Here is an 18,913-nt window from a genome sequence, read left to right on the forward strand (position 1 = left end):
GTATATTTCTGCAGAAAGTAAATACGGCAGAGAGCTCGAGTGATGCCTCATTTTGGTAAATGACAAAATATTAATTAGTGTTACAAGTACTGCAAACATCTGTATAAATAAATGCGCTACACAATGTTCCTTATTCTTTTTTTTTTTCCACCTGGTAATTAGTCTGTATTTTGCATCGACTTGCAGGTCATTATGACTGGTGAGCTATAGAGGCATGCACAAAATTATGAATTAGGGAGGATACGTTGTCAATCAGATGTATAAAAAATGCAGTAGTAAAGAAAATTGTAGCAAGCATTCCGTATAGCTGTGCTGAGAGGAAGGTATAGAGATACGTGCGTGGCTGGAACAATGCAAAAACTTAATTCAGCCAAGGCTGCTCGCAGTGGAAACTCAAATCCTGTTTCTTTAATACAGAGAACTTGGTTGTAGCAGCGTGTGTTTGAAATAGAGCAATTGGCTGTGTGCTGCACATCCCCGCGTGTGCTGCTCCGCCTGCACGCTGCGGGCTGGGCTTTCTGTTTCCTGCGTTGGCTACTGGGGCTGGTGGGACGTGGGGCAGCTTTTCGGCCATTTGAGCTTGGAGAAAGTTATTTAAATGCTAGCATGTCGTGACACTTCCAAATGGATATTGCTGTGCAAAAATTCATGTTGGGCCTGAGCAGTATGTCTCATGAGCAAGAAATGTCATCCGTTGTAAGGGTAATCCTTTATTCAGTGAAAATCTTCACAAATAACCCCAAGTCTACCGTGCTGGAATAAATGAAGAAGGTAGAAGGTTTCAGTAAGTGACAGGCACTGTGGTGTTTTGGGGTATGCCCACGGTGCTCCTCTTTGGGGAGGCTCTGCTGGGGTGCTTGTGCTGGGGTGGGAGGCTCCTGGGCGCAGTCCCCAAGCCAGTCGCATCGCTTACACACCGAGCTGCTCAGTGCTGCCAGGAGGATGGTACTTGCTGCCCGTCCAGCTTCGCTCCCAAAAGATGTCTGAGCACAGCCCGGGTCAGGGAATTTTAAGGTGGGTGCAGAAATTGCTTGCATCCATCAGCACAAGCCCATCGTTTGGTGGAGTCTCTTAAGCACTGCGGATGTGGAATATCCTTTGTGAAAATTTCATAGAATGTGGAAGAGGATGAAATACACGCTGGGAAAGGACTTTACTTCCAAACTATCGACGTGCGTAAGTAAAATTACAGTGTCACAGCTCCTACTTCCTGCTCCTGTGTTTCTAACTCTTGCCTAAGCAGATGGAAGTAATAAATTAAAGATTACAGTGTGAGCTTATTCTGAACGCAAGGGTAGACACCGAAAAATGTTGTCGCTGGTTTGGCCTTTCTGGGATGGAGGTTTGGACTGGTAGCTTGAGACCGAGCTCAGCAGAAATTCGGTGAAGTGCATGCGGAGAAGGTACCAGGAAGAACGTGATGGCTGGTCCAGACGTCGACACGCTCTGCTTTTCACAGAACTGCACGGAAATGAAACCAGGATCCTTCAGGACAAGTACTTGGACTGAAAATTGCTGTTTTTACCATATCATGCAGCGGATGGGGGTGATGTAAGAGCAAAATGTTCTTGGGAGCAGAACTTACAGCGTTTTGTTGCTCTCCTAGTGTCAGGGTTTAAGGATTCACTCCTCTGAGAGATAGCAAAGTGGGCTGTTCCTGTGAGAGGCAGTGTGTTGGGGCAACGTTTGAAGGAATTCTGATATTTGCAGTTTTACGTGCAGAGAAGGTTGGGAGGGAAGAAATAAATGGCCTTGACGTAGATTTGAAAAATGATGGTAACTTTCCTGTCTCCTGTAAAATAAAATTACCCAAGTTGTTAAGAAAGATGGTTCGACTGAAATAGCATGTGGGCTTAAAATGTAGAAATTTGTAGTGAACAACGGGAATTGCTACTGAGTTGTGTTAGTGTCGAGAGGGTTTAATTTAGCTCAGGTTAAAATCTCTCAGTTAAACTGAGTAGCCACACTCGTTGGGAGGCCGCTGGTTCTCAGCCAGGATGCACGTGTGGGTCTTCAGCTTGCAGTGACAGATGAAACAAGTGAGGTGGCCACGGCACAAGGTGAGGCTGGTTTTGAATGCCCTTAAGTGGGGAGTGTATTGGGATTTCTAGTGGCTAATACTACAATCCTCTTGGTTTTTTTCCCCCAACCAAAAGTTCAAGATGCGGTTCTTCCAGGGCGCTTTGTCCCCGCTCTCGTGCTGGTGACGTGGATTCGCTGAGCTCCTCACGCTGTGTGCTGCCATCTCGGTGTGTCACTGGCTGTACTGATAGGAAAATCAGGGCGCAAACCAGGGATTAGCTTGCATAGGACATCCTTTAGTGGTACGGAGGTAACACAGGGTTCTTGCCTACAGAGCTCTTGGTGCAAATTGCCTCTCTGAGACTCTTAGAGGTAGCTGTCTCATCCACACCAGTCCTCACCATGGTGTTCGTGCTCTGCTGCGCTGAGATGCATCTCTTATACCTTTAGTGTCCTTCAGCAGTGTAGTAAAGCAGTCGGTGGTTTTAATTCTGATATTGGTGGACACGGGTGAGAAAGTCAACTGAACCGGGGCTGGGGAAGCCGTGTAGGACGAGGCAGGGTATTTTTCCTGCTCGTTCTCTCCAGCATTGTAATGCTACAGGATTGTTCTTAGCCTGAACTGTGTTGTTGCTGATTTGTAGCCGTCAGGACTGATAAACTATGTGAAGGAGCCTTCAGAGTATCTGTGGCAAACTGTTCTTGGATGGTTAGTGCACACTAAGTCTGTCTGCATTGTTGGGGAGTAGAACTGTGCCGTTTTCCTCCTGCGCTGAGATCATTCTCCTATCCAACTGTTACCCAGCCGATGTCTTGACAGTCCTCAGTTTTTCCATAATGACAAAATCAAATTAGCCCGAAGATGACTGGCGCATGCAGAATTCCTCTTGGGTAAAGCCTGTTGGCCTGAATATTTTCTGGCTAGTTTTTTCTCGGGAGAATTCAGTGTTTTGGGCTTGAAAAGGAAAGGAGAAAAGATGCAGATGAGGAAATGCTGGTGTTGGAGGTACAGGGAAAAAGCACACAGCTTTCTTCTAGAACATAATCTGTCCAGCTGTGAGTTAGTCATCTTCACTCTTGTACAGAATGCGTCCAATCTAAATAGTTGAGCATCTCCCTCCTGAATGCGGCAAACCAGCATCTTTTATGCTTATGTGAAGCTGTAACAGGCGCAACCCATCTTAGGAGTGCCTTCATACTTGTGAACCTGCAGCATCCATCATGCTGTCAAGCCTCATTTACTCATGTGATGGGATTTTTTTTTTTTTTGGCTTCTGTTCCACAATTTTCCAGGTTTAAAGAGGCTGCTTGCTGTTGGCTGGGAGCACAGCACTGAGGATCCCAGACAGGAGTGAGCGGAGAACGTAACACAAGAACGGGAGTGACTCTCCTGAGTCAGGCTGAAGGTTTCGTTCAGCTCTGTCAGGGCCAAAAATCGATGCTTGGGGAAGAATGTAAGGTGAGAGGACTGCAGGATCTTAGCTAACGTCTCTAATTTCAGTGTAGTAGTTCGTGCTGTTATGTTAAATACAGCCCTGTTCTGAGCTGCTTTGATTTCATGTAGCTATTCTTCAAGGAAAGGGGAATAACTTGTCCATTATGACTTGCTTTTTGTATGGATAAATACATGTCTGCGCTAATCCTTTGTTTATGTAATTATGGTTTTCTTTTTGAGGGGAGGGGGAGATTCGTGTTAGTGACCAAAGCAAGAACTGGTGAGCTTTGTGTGAACTGGCCTGTGTGAGCTGAAGGATTTCTGTGCTGGTGAAGGGATGGTGGATGTCCTTCTTTAGGCACTCAAAGAAACTAGCTGGGAGTGTGTTGGGAAATAGAAATATTCATAAAGATAGGTGCTGATAAATCTTACCGCTGTGAATGGGGAAGAGAACAATTAAAATTAGATCAATACCTTTGCTATTAATATATGTTTCACGAAGCCATGGGGAAGCTAACGTCTTCGGCTAACATCTGTTTATGCACTGGAGAAGCCGTCTCCTTTGGAGGGGCAGTTGGAGCTGGAGCTGCACTTGGGTAGTTTGAAGCATTCTCCAAAGGCTTCCGAGAATGCGTTTGATGTAGTTTTAGTTGAAAAAAGTTTAACACTTTTTCACAAAAAACTACACGTACTCTGCGCACTGTGAAGACTTAATGGCTCGGGTTGCTGCTGCCTTGGGACCCCTAGGCTGCAGTCTGTTGCATGATTTTAAATTTCCCCCAAAGAATTGTGGTAAATCCATATGCTGTTTTTCAGGCTGTGTTCAACAAACATGGTCTCGTTCATTGGGCAGCTGCAATGCCAAGTATAAAAATGACTAGGTGAGATTTTCCAGTCTTTGTTAGGTGGAAAGTCAGATCATCGGAAGGTTATTTTTGGCCTTAAAATGCATAGTTACACAAACACTTAGTGGCCCTGGAGAAGAAATGGGCAAAGGGCTGAGCAACCTGATCCAAGTTGGCCCTGCTTTTGGGAGAGAAGGGGGTTTCAGGCAGCGAACCTCCAGTGGTCCCTTCCAGCCCGCGTTGTGCTGTGGTTGTGGGGAGGCTGGGCTGGCTTTCGGAGGTGCGGGGGGCATGCCCGTTGGAGGGAGGAAGGCAGGAGGACACCGAAACTAGAAATGGTTGTGCTGTAGGAACTGCAGAAACAGTGGACATCTAAAATACCTGGGACTGTAGCTTTCAAAGGACACACCTAGCTTTTATAGGTGGTGAGGTGAAACAAGCTTTTAATTTACTGCTCTTTAGTATCTTTTTGTCTGGATAAAATAAAATATTGGATAAAGCTTTCATCAGACACTAGAAGGATATTGAAATATGTTTAGGGAGTTCTGGATTGTTTTATCACCTCTCAAGGAAATTTACGAATCCATACAGTTGCAAGGTGGTGCGTTGGTTAGCAGAGCTGCAAACCCACCCGTGCATTGTGAAGCAGCATTTTGGAAGGCAGCACCTCAGAGGGCTTTAAGGTCATTACAGCTAACTGCCTCTACAGGGCGTTCGGGTCAGTATTTTATTTAAAAGGGTTAATGTGATTCTTGGGCACATCTAAAAAAGAAAAAGTTGGGGGGAAAGGAACATCAAGGAAAAATAAATAAGTAATCTTGCAAACAGTAACGTTGAGACTGATACTGGAATTGAAATTTGGTTTCTATGCTTCAAGAAGAATGCCAGTGTATTTGGAGAGAATTCAAAGGACAGCTGCAGAAATGATCCAGGGACTGGAAAATAAGCCTCATGATGTGAGGCTTAAAGGAGCTCAACTTACTCAGCTTATTGAAAAGACAATTGAGAGAGGACTTGATCTTTCTCTAAAAGGACTTGTGAGATTTGCTGACAAAGGCATAGCACTATCAACTGAGGCTGGATGAATTCAATCTTGAAATACAGTTTCTTAGCAATGACAGTAATTAAACGTTGGCATCGTTCACAGGGAAGGTGAAAGGGGCAAATGTTCATCTTAGCCTTTTAAAATAGGCCCAACTTGTTTCTTTCTGGAGAAAATATACTGTGATTTTTGTTGTTATTGTGATAATAATCCTTTCCTGACACTGGTGCTTGAGAATCTTTAGAGGTTTTGTGCCACGATCAGTTGGAGCAAGTTCAGATATATGTACTCACAGTCAATGCCAAGGTCATGAAGTGAAGATTGATTTAGAGGAGAAATGGTTAACCTGGTACTAGCTTACTGCCTTGCATAAGACACACAAGATGTGAAAGCAGCTCTGAAATATAATGCTTTGTGGCTTGCATCTTTGGAAGTCAGTTCTTTCCCATACTGCGTTGGTTCAGATGTTTAAGATATGTTTAAGGCTTTCTGAAATCCTCTGCAGAGAAGCACTGATGTAACTGTGTACACTCACTGTATTCAAATGAGCGTTTCTGGATTCCAGTTGACCACAGCAGAAGTCTAAATCATTTTCCTCCTTTTTTAGAAACAGCATTAAAAAAATTGCACAATGTTAATGTGATTACAGCTCCTCTGAAAGGCAAAGCAGGCCCAAGCTTTCTTGGTAGGTTTGTTCTTAAATTAATGTAGGATATTCTCTGTCTCAAGTTAACTGGACTTAGTCTGAAGCTTTATTAATGTTTGAAATAATATTAAATAATCATCAAAAGCAGTATTCTAATGGCACTTGTTTGCTGTTTTTCGTGCCATTCAAATGAGATTACTTCAGCAATTCTCCTCCTCCCTCGCTTTGTAAATTCACCTGGGAAATCGGTGACTCAGTTCGGTAATGGCTCCAGATCATGCTTGTACTTTTTATTTGTGTTTGTCCATTCCACCACTCCCTCGACAGCTGCTGAGTTTCTATATTTTCATAGATTACCTTGCCCCAGGTGCCTCTGCAGATCTGCAGAGCTCTTCAGTTCCCTTCCAGGTCGTTCCCAGCTCTCCGTACCTGCAGCTTTGTGCAGGCAGAGCTCTCCAGGCCAGCTCTACGGGTGTGTGCGCGCGCAGAGGAGGCGGTGCGGGGCTGCAATCTCCTCTTCTCTCTGGCGTGGCTGCATTCCTGCCTCTCCTCTGCTCCAGGTCCTGCCGGGGAGGAGCTGCTTGGCCTCTGCAGCTGTGTGCTGAGAGCAGGAAGCGTTCCTAGGGAAGAAGGCGGCTCAAAACCCTGCAGCTTTTTTTTTTTTTTTTTTTTTGCACGTTGAGCCCATCGATTTGTCACAGGAATTGAGCTGCTTTGTAGCTGGGAAGGAGGTTGTCTAGCAACTGCAAGTTTCCTTGCTGAAGGCGAGAGGGATAGCAAGCTGCAGGAACGTGTTGGGGCACTGCACAATGTCAAGCAAAGGCCTCCAGCTTTGAGATCCAGTGCAGCAGCCCCTGCTGCTTACCTCATCCAGACGGCCCTGTCTGTCCTAACCTGCAGGAGCTACTGGCTGAAAGTGCCACGCACAAAAGAGGCTGTGAAGGATTGGCAGTGAGGAAACCTCCCCCTTCCTCTCTGCTGTGTCATCGTCTCCCTTTCCCCGGCACCAAGAGGCTGATGGAGGCAGCAGCCGTGTTCCCTCTGCTGCAGGGGGTTTAACCTCTTGTAGCGTGAGCAACTTTTGTGTTTCAGCCTCTCAGTTTCACCATCTGGCTGCAGATACTTGTGCTTAGTTGAATTGGCAGTAGTCAGTGTTCTCAGTATACTTCTCATAATCCAATATTCAAAAAACCCAGCGGCTGTGGTGGCAGATAGAATTTCGCTCTTGATGTGTTACAGAGCCATTTCCTTAGCATCGCTTCCGTGTGAGCTCTACACCGAGCACTTATGGTCAACTGCTTGATTTCAGTACTCCCATGTTACCACCCACGTGCAGTTAAGGGGGTTGGTTGTGGGGTTGTGCGTTCAGAGAAGCTCTTTTCAAAGGAAGAAATTACTAATAGATCTAAAAGCCACCAAAACCGAATCTGAGTGGCTTTTGTCTTTATTTAGTCACTATTTGCAGGTTTGTAACTGATCATCCACTTGATGATTTTCAACTTGATCATCCTCTTTTCATCTCGTTTAACACAAAATGGGTTACTCAAAAAAGTGGCAATGGCTTGCAGCACTGGCTGTACCACTGAACTTTGCATTTCTTGCCAGCAGTTATGGAGCAGGTGCTGGGAGCTTTCTGAATAAGTACGACACCTTCACCCCTGTGGTTGTGAGAGCAAGTCTCCGATTATCTTCTTTTACCAAAGATTTACAAAACTTTTTTTTTTGTTTTTTGCTTCACAATAAATTATTTGTATGCCTTAAAGCTTGGTGGTCCGCTATGTTCTTGGTTAATGGCTTATTCTGTAACTCTGACTGCTGTAATACTGCAGTAGGGTGGGGATCACCTGGGCATGGAGGATCTGCCCCACAGAGCAGGGCATGCCGTGGTGCTGCATGGGGAACGTTGGCACTTTGCTTGCCAGTGCCAAGCTGCAATATATGACACCAGATGCAAGCAAGCCTGAAAAGTGAACCACGATAAAGAGCACCTCTTGGTCAGAGTTCTGCATCAGCAGGTGGGCAGAAGCCCCAGAATTTGGGGTGGAAGGGGAAAATAAGGCTTTTTGGCTGATACACTCTTCGGGGGCATATCGTGATTGCTCTCAGCACCACCATGACAGGCTCTGTCTGCTCAGTGATATGTTCTGGGCTGTGTAAAGTTGGTCTGCAAGAAATTTGGGATTTCCAGAGGTCTCAGAGGCATCTGGAAGGGCCAAGAACTGCTGGGCACCAGTGCCAGGCAAGTGCAGCAGTCGGCGGGTTCCTGCAGAGACCTCCCTGACAAGGGGACGCAGTGGGGCCCTGTAACCAGACAAGCTCCAGTGCTGGAAGATTGCAGAAGTCTTTCCTGAGCTCTTTAAAACCCGATGAATTTTACATAGTTAGCAGTGCTCGGTGATTACGCAGCTTAATTAGCAATTGGATTTGACCATCTCGCTGTGTGCAGTGCAGGCTGCAGATCTTCCCCTAGCCGAGTTTCCCACTCAAAGCCTGCTAAACAAATTGCTGTTTGTTAGAGCGCAGCAAATGAGCGTTACATAAGCCTCGAATAACTTCCTTCCAATTCGGGGAAAAATGTATTTGCATGATCTCAGGCCCAGGTGCAACGCTGTGAAACTTGCTGGTCACAAAGCCCAGCGCAGACTGGAGCCGGGAGGGCACTTGGTGACTGGGAGGGAGGGAGGGGGACCTCAGAACCGGCCTGGTGCTGGAGAGGAGGATTGAACCTCGACCCTGTGAGGGGTCTGTGATGGCCAGGCTGCTTTGGTGTGGTGGGCTGCCCTGCCTGCTGGGGGCACAGCCTGCGGTGGTGAGAGGATCCCCAGCAGGCCCTTGTGAGGCTAGGGGCTCAGTTTCTCCCCTTCCTCGTTCTCAAACAGACCATTGGATGAACTGTGATTTTTCCACCACATTAAAGTGCTCTTTGACAGGGTTCTGGATGTCGTATGGTCCTGCTTCCCCCTGAAGCTGCGGCGGTGGTGGTGGGAGCGAGGGGTGGCAGCGTGAAATGGAGGATTCCCGGCGAGCTGAGGGAGGCCGGGGCTCGGACTGGGCCCCGGTGCGTCGCGATCCGGGATCCTCCAGCCACGCTGCCATCTGCCTCGCCTGTGAATAGTTTTCTCTGGCGCAGACCCTGTGCCTCGGTGTTGCATCATCTCTGGGAGGAAGGCCAGCCCCGGAGCCCCAGCACAAAGGCTTTCTGAAGCCGATGAAGCTTGTTCTGTGTGCGAAGCGGCGTGCTCCTTCCTGTCGGCCTTTCCGCGGTATTCCTGAAGCGGCCCGGCTCTGGGAAGCCCTCCGTAAATCGCCGCTTTATCCCCCTGCTTCCTGCACACCTGGCTGATGCAACGTCTGCCCGCTGAGCCCGGCTGCGGGCTCCTCTGGAGCCGTTTTGTTCGCCCTGGCGGGGAGTGGCCGGGCAGGCAGCCGGCATCACGTGGAGGCCTTAAATAGATGTATAAAGGACGTACAGCCAGGCTTGCGAGGCAGAGAGTATTTAGTGGGATTACGGAGAAATCTTTTCCAATTCTGGGACGGGAGGCTGCAATCCTACTCCTTGGCAACTTGTTTGTGGTCAGCCTGCCACTGGTTGCAGCTTCTGGCCTCCGCTGCCTGCCAGTAAATTCTGCTGATTCTCCTCCTATATTCAGCGACTTCCCGCGGCTGCGGGGACCGGCCGGATTCTCGTGGGAACTGTAATTCCCTCAGTTTGGATCCGGGCCTAGTTATTGCCCTTTATTGCTCTGCTTCCCTCTGACCTTGCATGTGGTATAGGATTTTCTCTAAAATCCCTTCATAACACAAATTCAAGGTCTCCAGTTATTTATCCTTGGGGGGTGTCTGACAGCCTTTTTAATTTAGGGCTCGTCTACTTAGGAAAGTTTGACTAGTTATGCAGATACAGCCATTCACGTGCTTGCTATTACGTTCACAAGCAACAAAAGCTAGAACAAAGAAATACTCTGGTCTGCTAGGATTAAACCGGTGTTATGTTATTTAAATTAACCTCGAATCTTATTTTAACCATAGCCATTTTCTGGCATAGGCAGGCCTCTTAAATTCAATCTCAAAATGTAGGACTTGTATGGACAAGGTGCGGCAGACAGCAGTGGTACTTTCCAGTACTGCTGTTCCTCGTTGTCTGCTCTGCTCTGTTGCAGAAATGTATTGCCCTTATAACCATATCTAAAGGGGAATCTGTATTTTACCTGCTTCTGCTTTTAGTCCCGTGTTCTTGGTGTCAACTGCGCTCGATGAGACATGGCAACATTTCCTTCCTGCCAGCTGTTTTGGCAAAGGCTTAGAGGGGACAGTCGCAGCAGTCACTGCCACAGCTGGATTCACTGGAGGTTAGTTGTCAAGCCCTTTATCTCAAAATATGAGTTCTGAACCTTTTTGTTTGTGTTTTCTTATTTTTGTGACACACAGACATTTGCCTGTTCCCCTTCACTCTGTGGGAAAAGAGAGCGACAACCTCAGATTGTAGAACCAGCACAGCAGTCAGGACGTGTTCCTCTTGCTGAAGCCTTCTTCCCCTGCTACCATCCCAAGTCAGATGCTTGTAGAACTGAGGCTTTTTTTCTCCTCTTTTCTATTTTCATTTACCTGTGGAGTCTTATTTATGGTAGACCTTTCTTTTCATCTTCCATTGCTATGGATCTTTCAGGAAAGAATAGAAAATAGTATTTGCAAAAATAAAAGCATTTTCAGGGGTTCACCTTTATTTCATTTTTGACAATATCATTTCAAATACTTCAGCGTTTGAAGAATTTGTCATCTTCACCAATGACTTGTTACGCTTTGGGGTAGAGGCAATTTAATGCAATGTTTTTAGCACAGAAATGGGCCTAGAAGTACTTCTGTCTCTTGAGTTTTTTTATCTGTTGCTATTTTTTAAAAGTTTTATTTTGGTGATTAACATTTTTGAGATTCTAGCATTTCATGGAGACTGCTAGATTTTCAAAGCGTTGTCTTGTGAAGCTTTCTTAAAACAAAGGGTATGAGGACTTTGATATAAACTTTTCTACTGTGATGGTCCTTTCCTTTACATTGAGGTTGTTGCTCCTTTAAAACATCATCTTTCTCACCATCCTGCTCAGCGGACCGTGTGTGCAGGCCACGCAAATGGAGCTAGGTCTGTGCTCATCAGCGTGGGGCACAGGCAGAGCTACCTGGTGTCTGCCTGCCACCTCTTCATGTAAGCACACCTCAGAATAATTTGGTCTGCCACGGATCACTGCTACTCTGTAATTTGCTTCCCCTTTCTAATTTGATATGTATTTGTTTATGGAATTATCCTTCTGTGTGAATCTTCAGCCAATTTCAAATCAATGTGAATTAAACTTTCCAGTAAGGTTTAACGGTGCCAATGAGGTGTTTTACGAAAATCCATATAAGCCCTTGTCTCGAGCCTCTGCCTCCTGACTGTACTGGACTGTATGGAATGCGGTTGAGTTGTCCTGCAGAAGGTGTTTCTGGAAGCAAAGTCTGATCTGCCCTTCCTTTATCTCTTATTATAATTTTCTTTTATTTCTTATCATAATACCTGATATCCTTAATGATTCCAAAAGAAAAGCTCGGGCTATTTTTTTGTCTGCAAAACAAAGGGGTTTTGCACAACTTCTTGACTGCTGAATCAGCAGCAAAGTTTTGAGGTTATTCTTTCTGCTTTTCTGAGGAATCTTCCCCAGTCCCAGGTCAGTGGCTGAGAACACTTGAGTATGCATTTTGTAATTTCTTGCTTGACGGTTTAATTTCTTTCACTTGCTCACTGTCACCACTGACGGTCCCTTAGGGTGTAGTTTGCAGACGAGGTTAACTAAAACCGATGTTTTCTGAGTCAGATAAAATGATGGAATCCCATGGGTGGACATGATGAAAATCTCTTACAATATCTTAAACCCAGTTTAAATGAATTTGATCAAAGGATTTTCAGTTTTCAGCTGTTTACCGAGTTTTATCAAAATCAGTTTAGCTTGCTTGTACCTCAGTTTTAAACATGGCTTACGTGGCCATAGCTGAACTGCTTTATCGCGCTGACTTTAGCTAAGTAGGTGTATTTGTAGACACACATTGAGATGGCTTCCAGCTTTTCCGTAAGGTGCTTTACAGGGTTGGGAATCATCAGTATGATTTCGTATCTTGTAAGGAACAGCCTGACTGATGCATCAGTCGGTGGATACCAAAAGCTGAGGGAGATGACCTGTGCTGTAAAGGCAGCTCTGTCGCCTTTCCTGATCCTTGACTCCAGCTCTTGTGCAGCATGGTGAGCAGATCGAGTCTCACTGGGTTGTTGCATTTTGACACACTTAACGATTTTTAAATGTTGTTCTAAGAGCTTGTTGGTGCTTTTGTCATGGTTCTCCAGATCCCAGAGAACAAGTGAGCTGTGAAACAAATTTATAAATAGAAGCATTTCTGTTTGCATATAGATACTTACATATAAAAAATATGATAATGGCAAATACTTCTGTTAATACTTTTTTTTTTTAATTTAATTAGCTCAGTCTTTCCTTGCTGCTTAGCGAATCCAGCTTGTTTCCAGAGCAGAGCTAAGCATTTTTATTAATAGACTGAGGCACAATTCAGGTAAAACAGAATAAATTGGAGTTAAAAGTCTTACAGATTTGTCTGCTCTGCCTCTGTGTAGGTGTCCTTATGGAACAGCATGTCTGAAATTCTGGGAATTTGATGCTTTTTTTTTGAGCTGGCTGTTTTAAACTGGCAAAAGCCCTTGATCTGATTCTGTTTGCACTAAAGGTGCTTGCCCTTCTGTGAGTATCTGCCCTTGACATGGGGCTTGTAGGTGTGCTGGAACAAACAGGCGGTGCTTGCTGCGGTTCGGGTGGACTGCCCTCGTGTTTGGGTGCCACTGGGTGACGCGATGTTTGGAAGCAGGACCTCTGCAGAATGGTAATTGAATCACTTCACATTTATGTTACATGTCCCACAGATTTCGACAACAGCCTCTCAGCAACACGAGTGGCGAGAAAAGTTTCCAGCAGTAAATTTTCTGTGTCTGTTTGATTTGTAACACGGAGGGCAGCGTTTGTGGAAGGGAGCCAGTGCAGTGCCGCTGCTGTTGCATCCTAAACAGTTTCGAAAATTAAATTTACTGTTCGAGCAGGTGTTACCTAACCTTTGCTTGGCCAGCTTGGATTTATTACAGTCCTTTCTGTCGATACAGGATGTTACCTGAAATAATTGAATAGCATATATTTGCATTTTAGCTAAGGCAGCTGTTTGTGATTTTGGTGTGAAGGCGGTGGGTGAGTCCCTTGGAGTGTGACCTGTGCTGGGCGAGTCGGGGACCATGAAGCTGTGGTCGCGTTGCAGGTGGATGGATGCTCATCTCAGCTGTTGTGATGATGCTGGGGAAGACCAGGTGTCTTTATACTGGTGTGACTGGTTAAGGAGGCAGGAGTGTAGCATGGGGGAAAGTACATCTTTAAACACTGCATTTTCAAAACTGGTTAAGCATTATTTACTTGCTAGGCCATCAAAATTCCTGTTTCCATTTGATTTTGAGAAGAGTTGTATCACGAGAGAGAGAGGTTTGTGCCGTGGTCTGAAGCTCACTACATTTGCATTAAGATTTCAAATTTTAGGAAATCTTCCAGTGGCACTGGAGAGAACTCCCTGCATTTTTTCTCCTGTCCAGCTGTATATTTTTTGGGATAGGAGGCAGGGAGGAGTTTGGGGATTGTCTATACAGGGAATTAACCAGTGCCATGAGCGAACGTTTTGATCTCAACCCCTGTTTTCTGTGCAGGCTGATGTTTTGGGTGTTCCCAGGGCAAGCTTCATGAAGACCACACTGTAATCTAGCCTGAAGGTGGTGTGGTCTTGGACAGCACTTCGAATTTGTCTCAGCGATTCATTTTGAATGTTACATTGTCAGAGTTGAAAGTACACAGAAAACAGCAGTGACAAACAGCAAAATCTGAGAGCTGGCGATTGTTGGGCAAGTCCTGCTGGATCAACACAAAAGCAATTGAACTGGAATTCGCCTTGTCTAACCTTTTTGTTTGGTATTTCGTGGTTCTCCAGAGCTCTTTCCCAAAAGTGGGAGTTGCTGTTGGGCCGAAACGGCCTGCTATTTGCAGCGGTGGTGGTGGGAGGGTTTCCTCTGAGAAGTGACCCAGAACTTGTCCCGCTTACCCCAGGGCTGACATGGTGTCCTGTGAATCTCGGGTCCAGAGACCGCGCCTGAAACCCTTCGGTCCTGCTGAGTCACAAGTAGGCAGGAGCTGGAATTTGTCCTGATTAAATCTCAGGCTGCTGCCAGCTGGGGACAGTCATGGCAAAGGCAAGAGATCAATAGAGTAAAGAAACCTGAGTGAGTATTTAAAAAAATAGTACTTTTTTATTTTATTTCCTTTTTTAAATGTTTCTATGTCCCTTAGAAGGAAAGGGTACTCTAGATGCTATGAAACCTGTCCCTCCTTTTCTTTTAACCTTTAGCCAGTGTTACGTGACTCCGGGTTGAAGCAGGATCCGTGTCTATAGCTCCTAGCTGCATTTCAGCAGCACAATTTCTCGTTTGGTGTCAGTGCAGAAATTGCAGTTCTGTCACAAGCACAAGAAGGGGTGAGACAGTCCTGAAAGGGACTTTTTTATGATTATTTTTCATCCAGAAAATGCACTCAAGGACACCTGAGCTGTCTCAGGCTCGGGCTGCCTGTGGGCTTGTCCTGCTCTGTTTTTTTTGTCTGCCCTCCTACCCTTGAGGCGGTCGCTTTGGGGCATAACAGGGAGTTGCCACGGATCACTTGGAAATCATTACGTGCCGCGTCTGTAGTTCGCCGTATGCCTGTCGTATGATCAGGAAGAGGTTTCTCCTAGGGATACATGCTGAAAAAGGAAAATCTATCCCAGTGATAAGACAAGTGGCCTGCCTTTTAAGACAGAAGGGAAAGGCAATACAATGTGCGGCACCTCCACTTGCCAACTTTCACTTCATTTGCCCTTGGAGGGAGGCTTTTGGCATTTCTGGTGTGTGTGTGGACAGCGGCAGGGCGGTTCCAGTGAGAAGCCCCTTGCCCACGGCTGCAACCAGGGAGCTCTGAGGCCTCACTGCCCGCGGTGAGGGCCGCAGGAGGCTGGGCGGAGGCTGCCCGCTGCCGCCGTGACTCACCCGCTGCCCGGAGCCTGACGTGGCCCAGCCGTGGGGAGAGGACTGCAGGGACCCCGTGGGGCTTACTGCCATCGGTGGCAGCTCAGGGCCTCGCTGCCGGCCTTGCCTGCCCCACTGTGGCACAGCCTCGCCGCCCGTTCTGCCTCCTCGTTCGCCACGAGCGGGCCGTGGCTGCGGCTTGTTTGGGGAAGGAGTGAGGGAATGCTGATGGAGGGCTGCGGGTGATAGGTGACAGCTGCTGCTCACGTGCAGAAGGAGCTAGGAGGGTGCTTCTCTGGTAATTAGTGCTAAGTTTAGTTGTGGGGGTTATCGTTATTGGCTTTGTGGCAGAGCAGATCACTGTGTGTCAGTCCAAGGCTGTGGGGAATAAAAACACCACCATCTGCCTCTGCCCCCTCTTCCCTGGTCCCAGGTGTGAAAATAAAGCACATGCAGCGTGCCGCTTGCTGTAAGTCTCATTTCTGCTCATCTTTTGCTGAAAGCCTTCTCTGGGGGCATGTGGGGGAGACCTCGTACCCATAATGGAGGTTCAATGCTTTGTTTCTGCCCGGCAGGTTTCCCCATGTCCGTGACGTGTTGGCCGAGGCTCTGCGGCTCCTCTCCGCCCTCGGAGCGGCCGGTCGCTGCCCTCTGGACTCCGTGATCCCCGACGGGCGTCATGAGCATTGCAATCCCTCTGGGAGTCACCACACCAGATACGTCCTACTCCGACATGGCCGCAGGATCGGAGTGAGTGTTACCCTGTGGAGGAGCAGGGGAGGGTGGCTGAGGGCTGCCTCGGGGTCAGGGCCGGTGCTGGTCCACTGGCTCTGAGATGGTTTTGAATGTTTAACAAAGGTGGTTTTGTGGAAATTGGTAAGTTCTAAGGAAAGTTCTAAGAGTATGAGGCACTCAACACTGCTTTTGTATCAGCTTGGTTAGGAAGTCTGTGTGCAATTGCATGTGGTAGTGCATTTGCACTTGATGTTGGTGAGGTACAAGCCAGCTCCATTTCAAAAGCTGTTGTAAATGAGAGCTCAGTATGTTGGGCTTCCCTCTCAGCAGAACCTGCTAGCTCAGACTCAGTACCAGTGCTTACGTGACTGATTTCTGGAGCAGTGCGGAGCTTGGCCGGAGATGTACAACAGCATCAGTCTGCATAGACACCTTCATGTGTGTTGTTCTGCCCTTGAGCATGTTCCGAGAAGTGCAGCTAGGTGTGCAGACCTTCAGGGTTCCCATCACAGGACTCTGCCTTTGTAGAAGTCAGGAACATTTCAAATCCTGAAAATATGTTGTGATCTTTTCTTAGAATGCTTGTTAGAATGGTGTTAACTCGAGTGAGTACTGTGTTTTCACTGGGGACAAGAGGAAGGGCTACCACAAAAAGGGTTATTATTTCAAGTATGGACTGTAGCATCTATTTTTCCGTAGCAATTCCTTTTTTAAATTTTTTTTTAAAGGACTTTTTGCAGATCCATTTCCCCCATGTATTATTTACAGGTACCTGCTGTGCAAATACCTGCATGTCAGATTGATCACTATAGAGCAGATAATGCTCCAGACTGCTAATTTTGAGCTGTAAGAGCAGTGGGCTAGGCTATGAATCATTGTTTTGCCCTTCCATCTTGCCCTGATTTAAATACACACAGTCTGACTACACAGTCGCACTCCCTGCAAGACTGCTAATGCTCTTTTTCATCTGTCTTGGCACTGGCCCCATTGTAGGCATTCTTCTTTGTGAGGCTTCATTCCACCACAAAGTCCATATTTTTACAGACTGTTTTAAATGAGGAGTCAAAAATCTAGTAGGTCACTCATCTGCAATGGGTATCTGATCTTTCATTTTCAAGACTTAATATTCAGTACTGCTTGTCACATGCTTCTCCCACACCAGCACTTTAAAGACTCAACATCCAGGAATTTTAAACTATTTATGGCAGGAGAAAGAGTGCTAAATAGTTTGCTCGTGTACTATGTGCTTTGCTTTCAGAGCTGAGTGGGATATATCTATGCAAGTCCCTTGTAAAATTTAAATATCAAAAGACTGTCTATAAATCCTCTGCAAAGCATTTTTTCCACTGGCTGTAAGAAATTTGTAGGTCCAACTTGAGGCTAGGCTGGAGTTCTTTGAAAAAGGCTTTTGAAGATTTCTGAATTGGCTTCTCTCTCCGTTTTCTAAGAAGTGGGAATGCCAGGACTTTATTCTCCTGGCTTTGCATTGAGGCACTGTTACTTTACTGCTGAAGTGTCCTTCGTGAGTCTGTTCAAAGTTAAGGCTATCCTCCACTTCTCCTTTGAAATTCTACAAGTCTGAGGCGTGATATCTGTGCTACCTGAGCTTCTTGTCTCTTAGAAGGGATTTCAAAGATGTGCATCATGAAAGAATGGGAAGGTAAAAGGAAACTAGCTGGCCCTCTTAAGGCTGAGCTTTAGCATCCTCCTCTGGCCTCTGATGCCAGAGGGGAAGTGAAAATGCTGAAAGATGTTTGTGTTTGGTGATCTCAGAGGGCGATAAGGAGGCTGCAGAGCACTTTTGCATGTTGGAAGTCGTTGAAGCTCCTTGGAGGGTTGCTGGTGAGGAAGCAGGGCCCCAGCGTTGTTGCCCCTGGACACGGTTGCACCAACAGTCCTGAAGTTGTATTGTTAGTGCTTTTAGTGCCTGTGGCAGCGCTGCTGGTATTCCAGGCTGGCTGTGTGAATGTGAGTGACTTGGGCAGAGGACAGATCTGCTGTTTAGACTCTTTCCCTTCTAATATTTCTTCTGAAAATAAATTAAACCTGAATGGATTTAAGTCTGGACCAGTCTGGAAATCCTGAAGGGCTGTTGTTGTGAAGATCCAGCGAGGCTGGATCATGTGCCGAGCTCAAGCTCTGCATCCTGCCTTTTGTTAGGGAGCGTGTCCTCGGAGAGGTGTCACCGCCTGTGTCTCTGCCTCTGCCCGTTCAGCTGAGTGCAGCTACGTGAAAAACCAGCTGAATTTATGATGTCATGCATCTCGGTTCTGAGCTAGAGAAGTGGGATTTACGCAGGTTAAAGGCTTTCTGCAGTTCTTTGTACACTAAATCACTGCTCCTTCCTGTTGGAAAGACGGGTCTACCTCGCTCCAGAAGGAGGGAGCCCGGGAAGTCGGTGTTAGCGTGTAGCAGGTTTAGTGGCAGGGTGGGGCAAACTGCACTGCAGCAGAGATTTCAAGTGCTAATAGGAAGTCCAAAGGGCACAGGGGTTATTTTTCTTGGGTGGTGCCTAAACGCTCCCCCACGCGTGACCACTGGCCTGTAGTTTTTGAGTGCTGCTTGATTCCCGTTGCCAACCTAAGACCCTCTGAGAATCCTCCGAGATCTCACCAGAGCAGCACAAGTCCAAGGTAAAGTTTTCCCTTCCTGCATTTTTCTTTCCTGCTTGCTCAGCTACCTGCTGTAATTTTGAAGAGGATTTCAGCTGCAGATGTGATTCAGTAATATTCTGCTGTATTCTGGTATGGGTCCTGCTTCTGTCCTCTGCAGAGGTTTGCTGATGTCCATCTCCTGCTTGGGGGAAAGCTCCTAATAGGTGGTGCGTTGCCTTGCTGGTGTTCTGTCCGTAGCTTCATTATCTAATATTCCCTGCATTGAATTGCAGCTGTCCCTTCTCTGAGTAGGGTTTCTGCAGCTTTCTGCTGAGGATATACCTTTCATTTTGAGCTGTTTTTTTTCACCACCGTGTGGTGGAAGAGTGCATTGTACCTCAGCAACAAATTTCTTATTGAGCACATTGCACACTATGTTGCTGTGTAGAAAGAACAGGGTAAATCCGATTTGCCTGTGG

At 46.6% G+C, this 18,913-nt stretch overlaps 1 protein-coding gene across 2 annotated transcripts in view; it reads left to right on the top strand.

The window, feature by feature from the left end:
• SETD5 (SET domain containing 5) overlaps positions 1-18,913 on the top strand; it is a 64,960-nt gene that overhangs the window by 7,795 nt on the left and 38,252 nt on the right. For both annotated transcript variants that reach the window (XM_040568920.1, XM_040568919.1), the window contains one exon: positions 15,681-15,855. In XM_040568920.1, coding sequence (XP_040424854.1) covers positions 15,785-15,855 — 71 coding nt within the window. In that variant the 5' untranslated portion in view covers positions 15,681-15,784. Of the gene's footprint in view, positions 1-15,680; positions 15,856-18,913 lie in introns of those variants that run through there.

Source organism: Cygnus olor, chromosome 10, assembly GCF_009769625.2.
Source record: "Cygnus olor isolate bCygOlo1 chromosome 10, bCygOlo1.pri.v2, whole genome shotgun sequence".
Lineage (NCBI taxonomy): Eukaryota > Metazoa > Chordata > Aves > Anseriformes > Anatidae > Cygnus > Cygnus olor.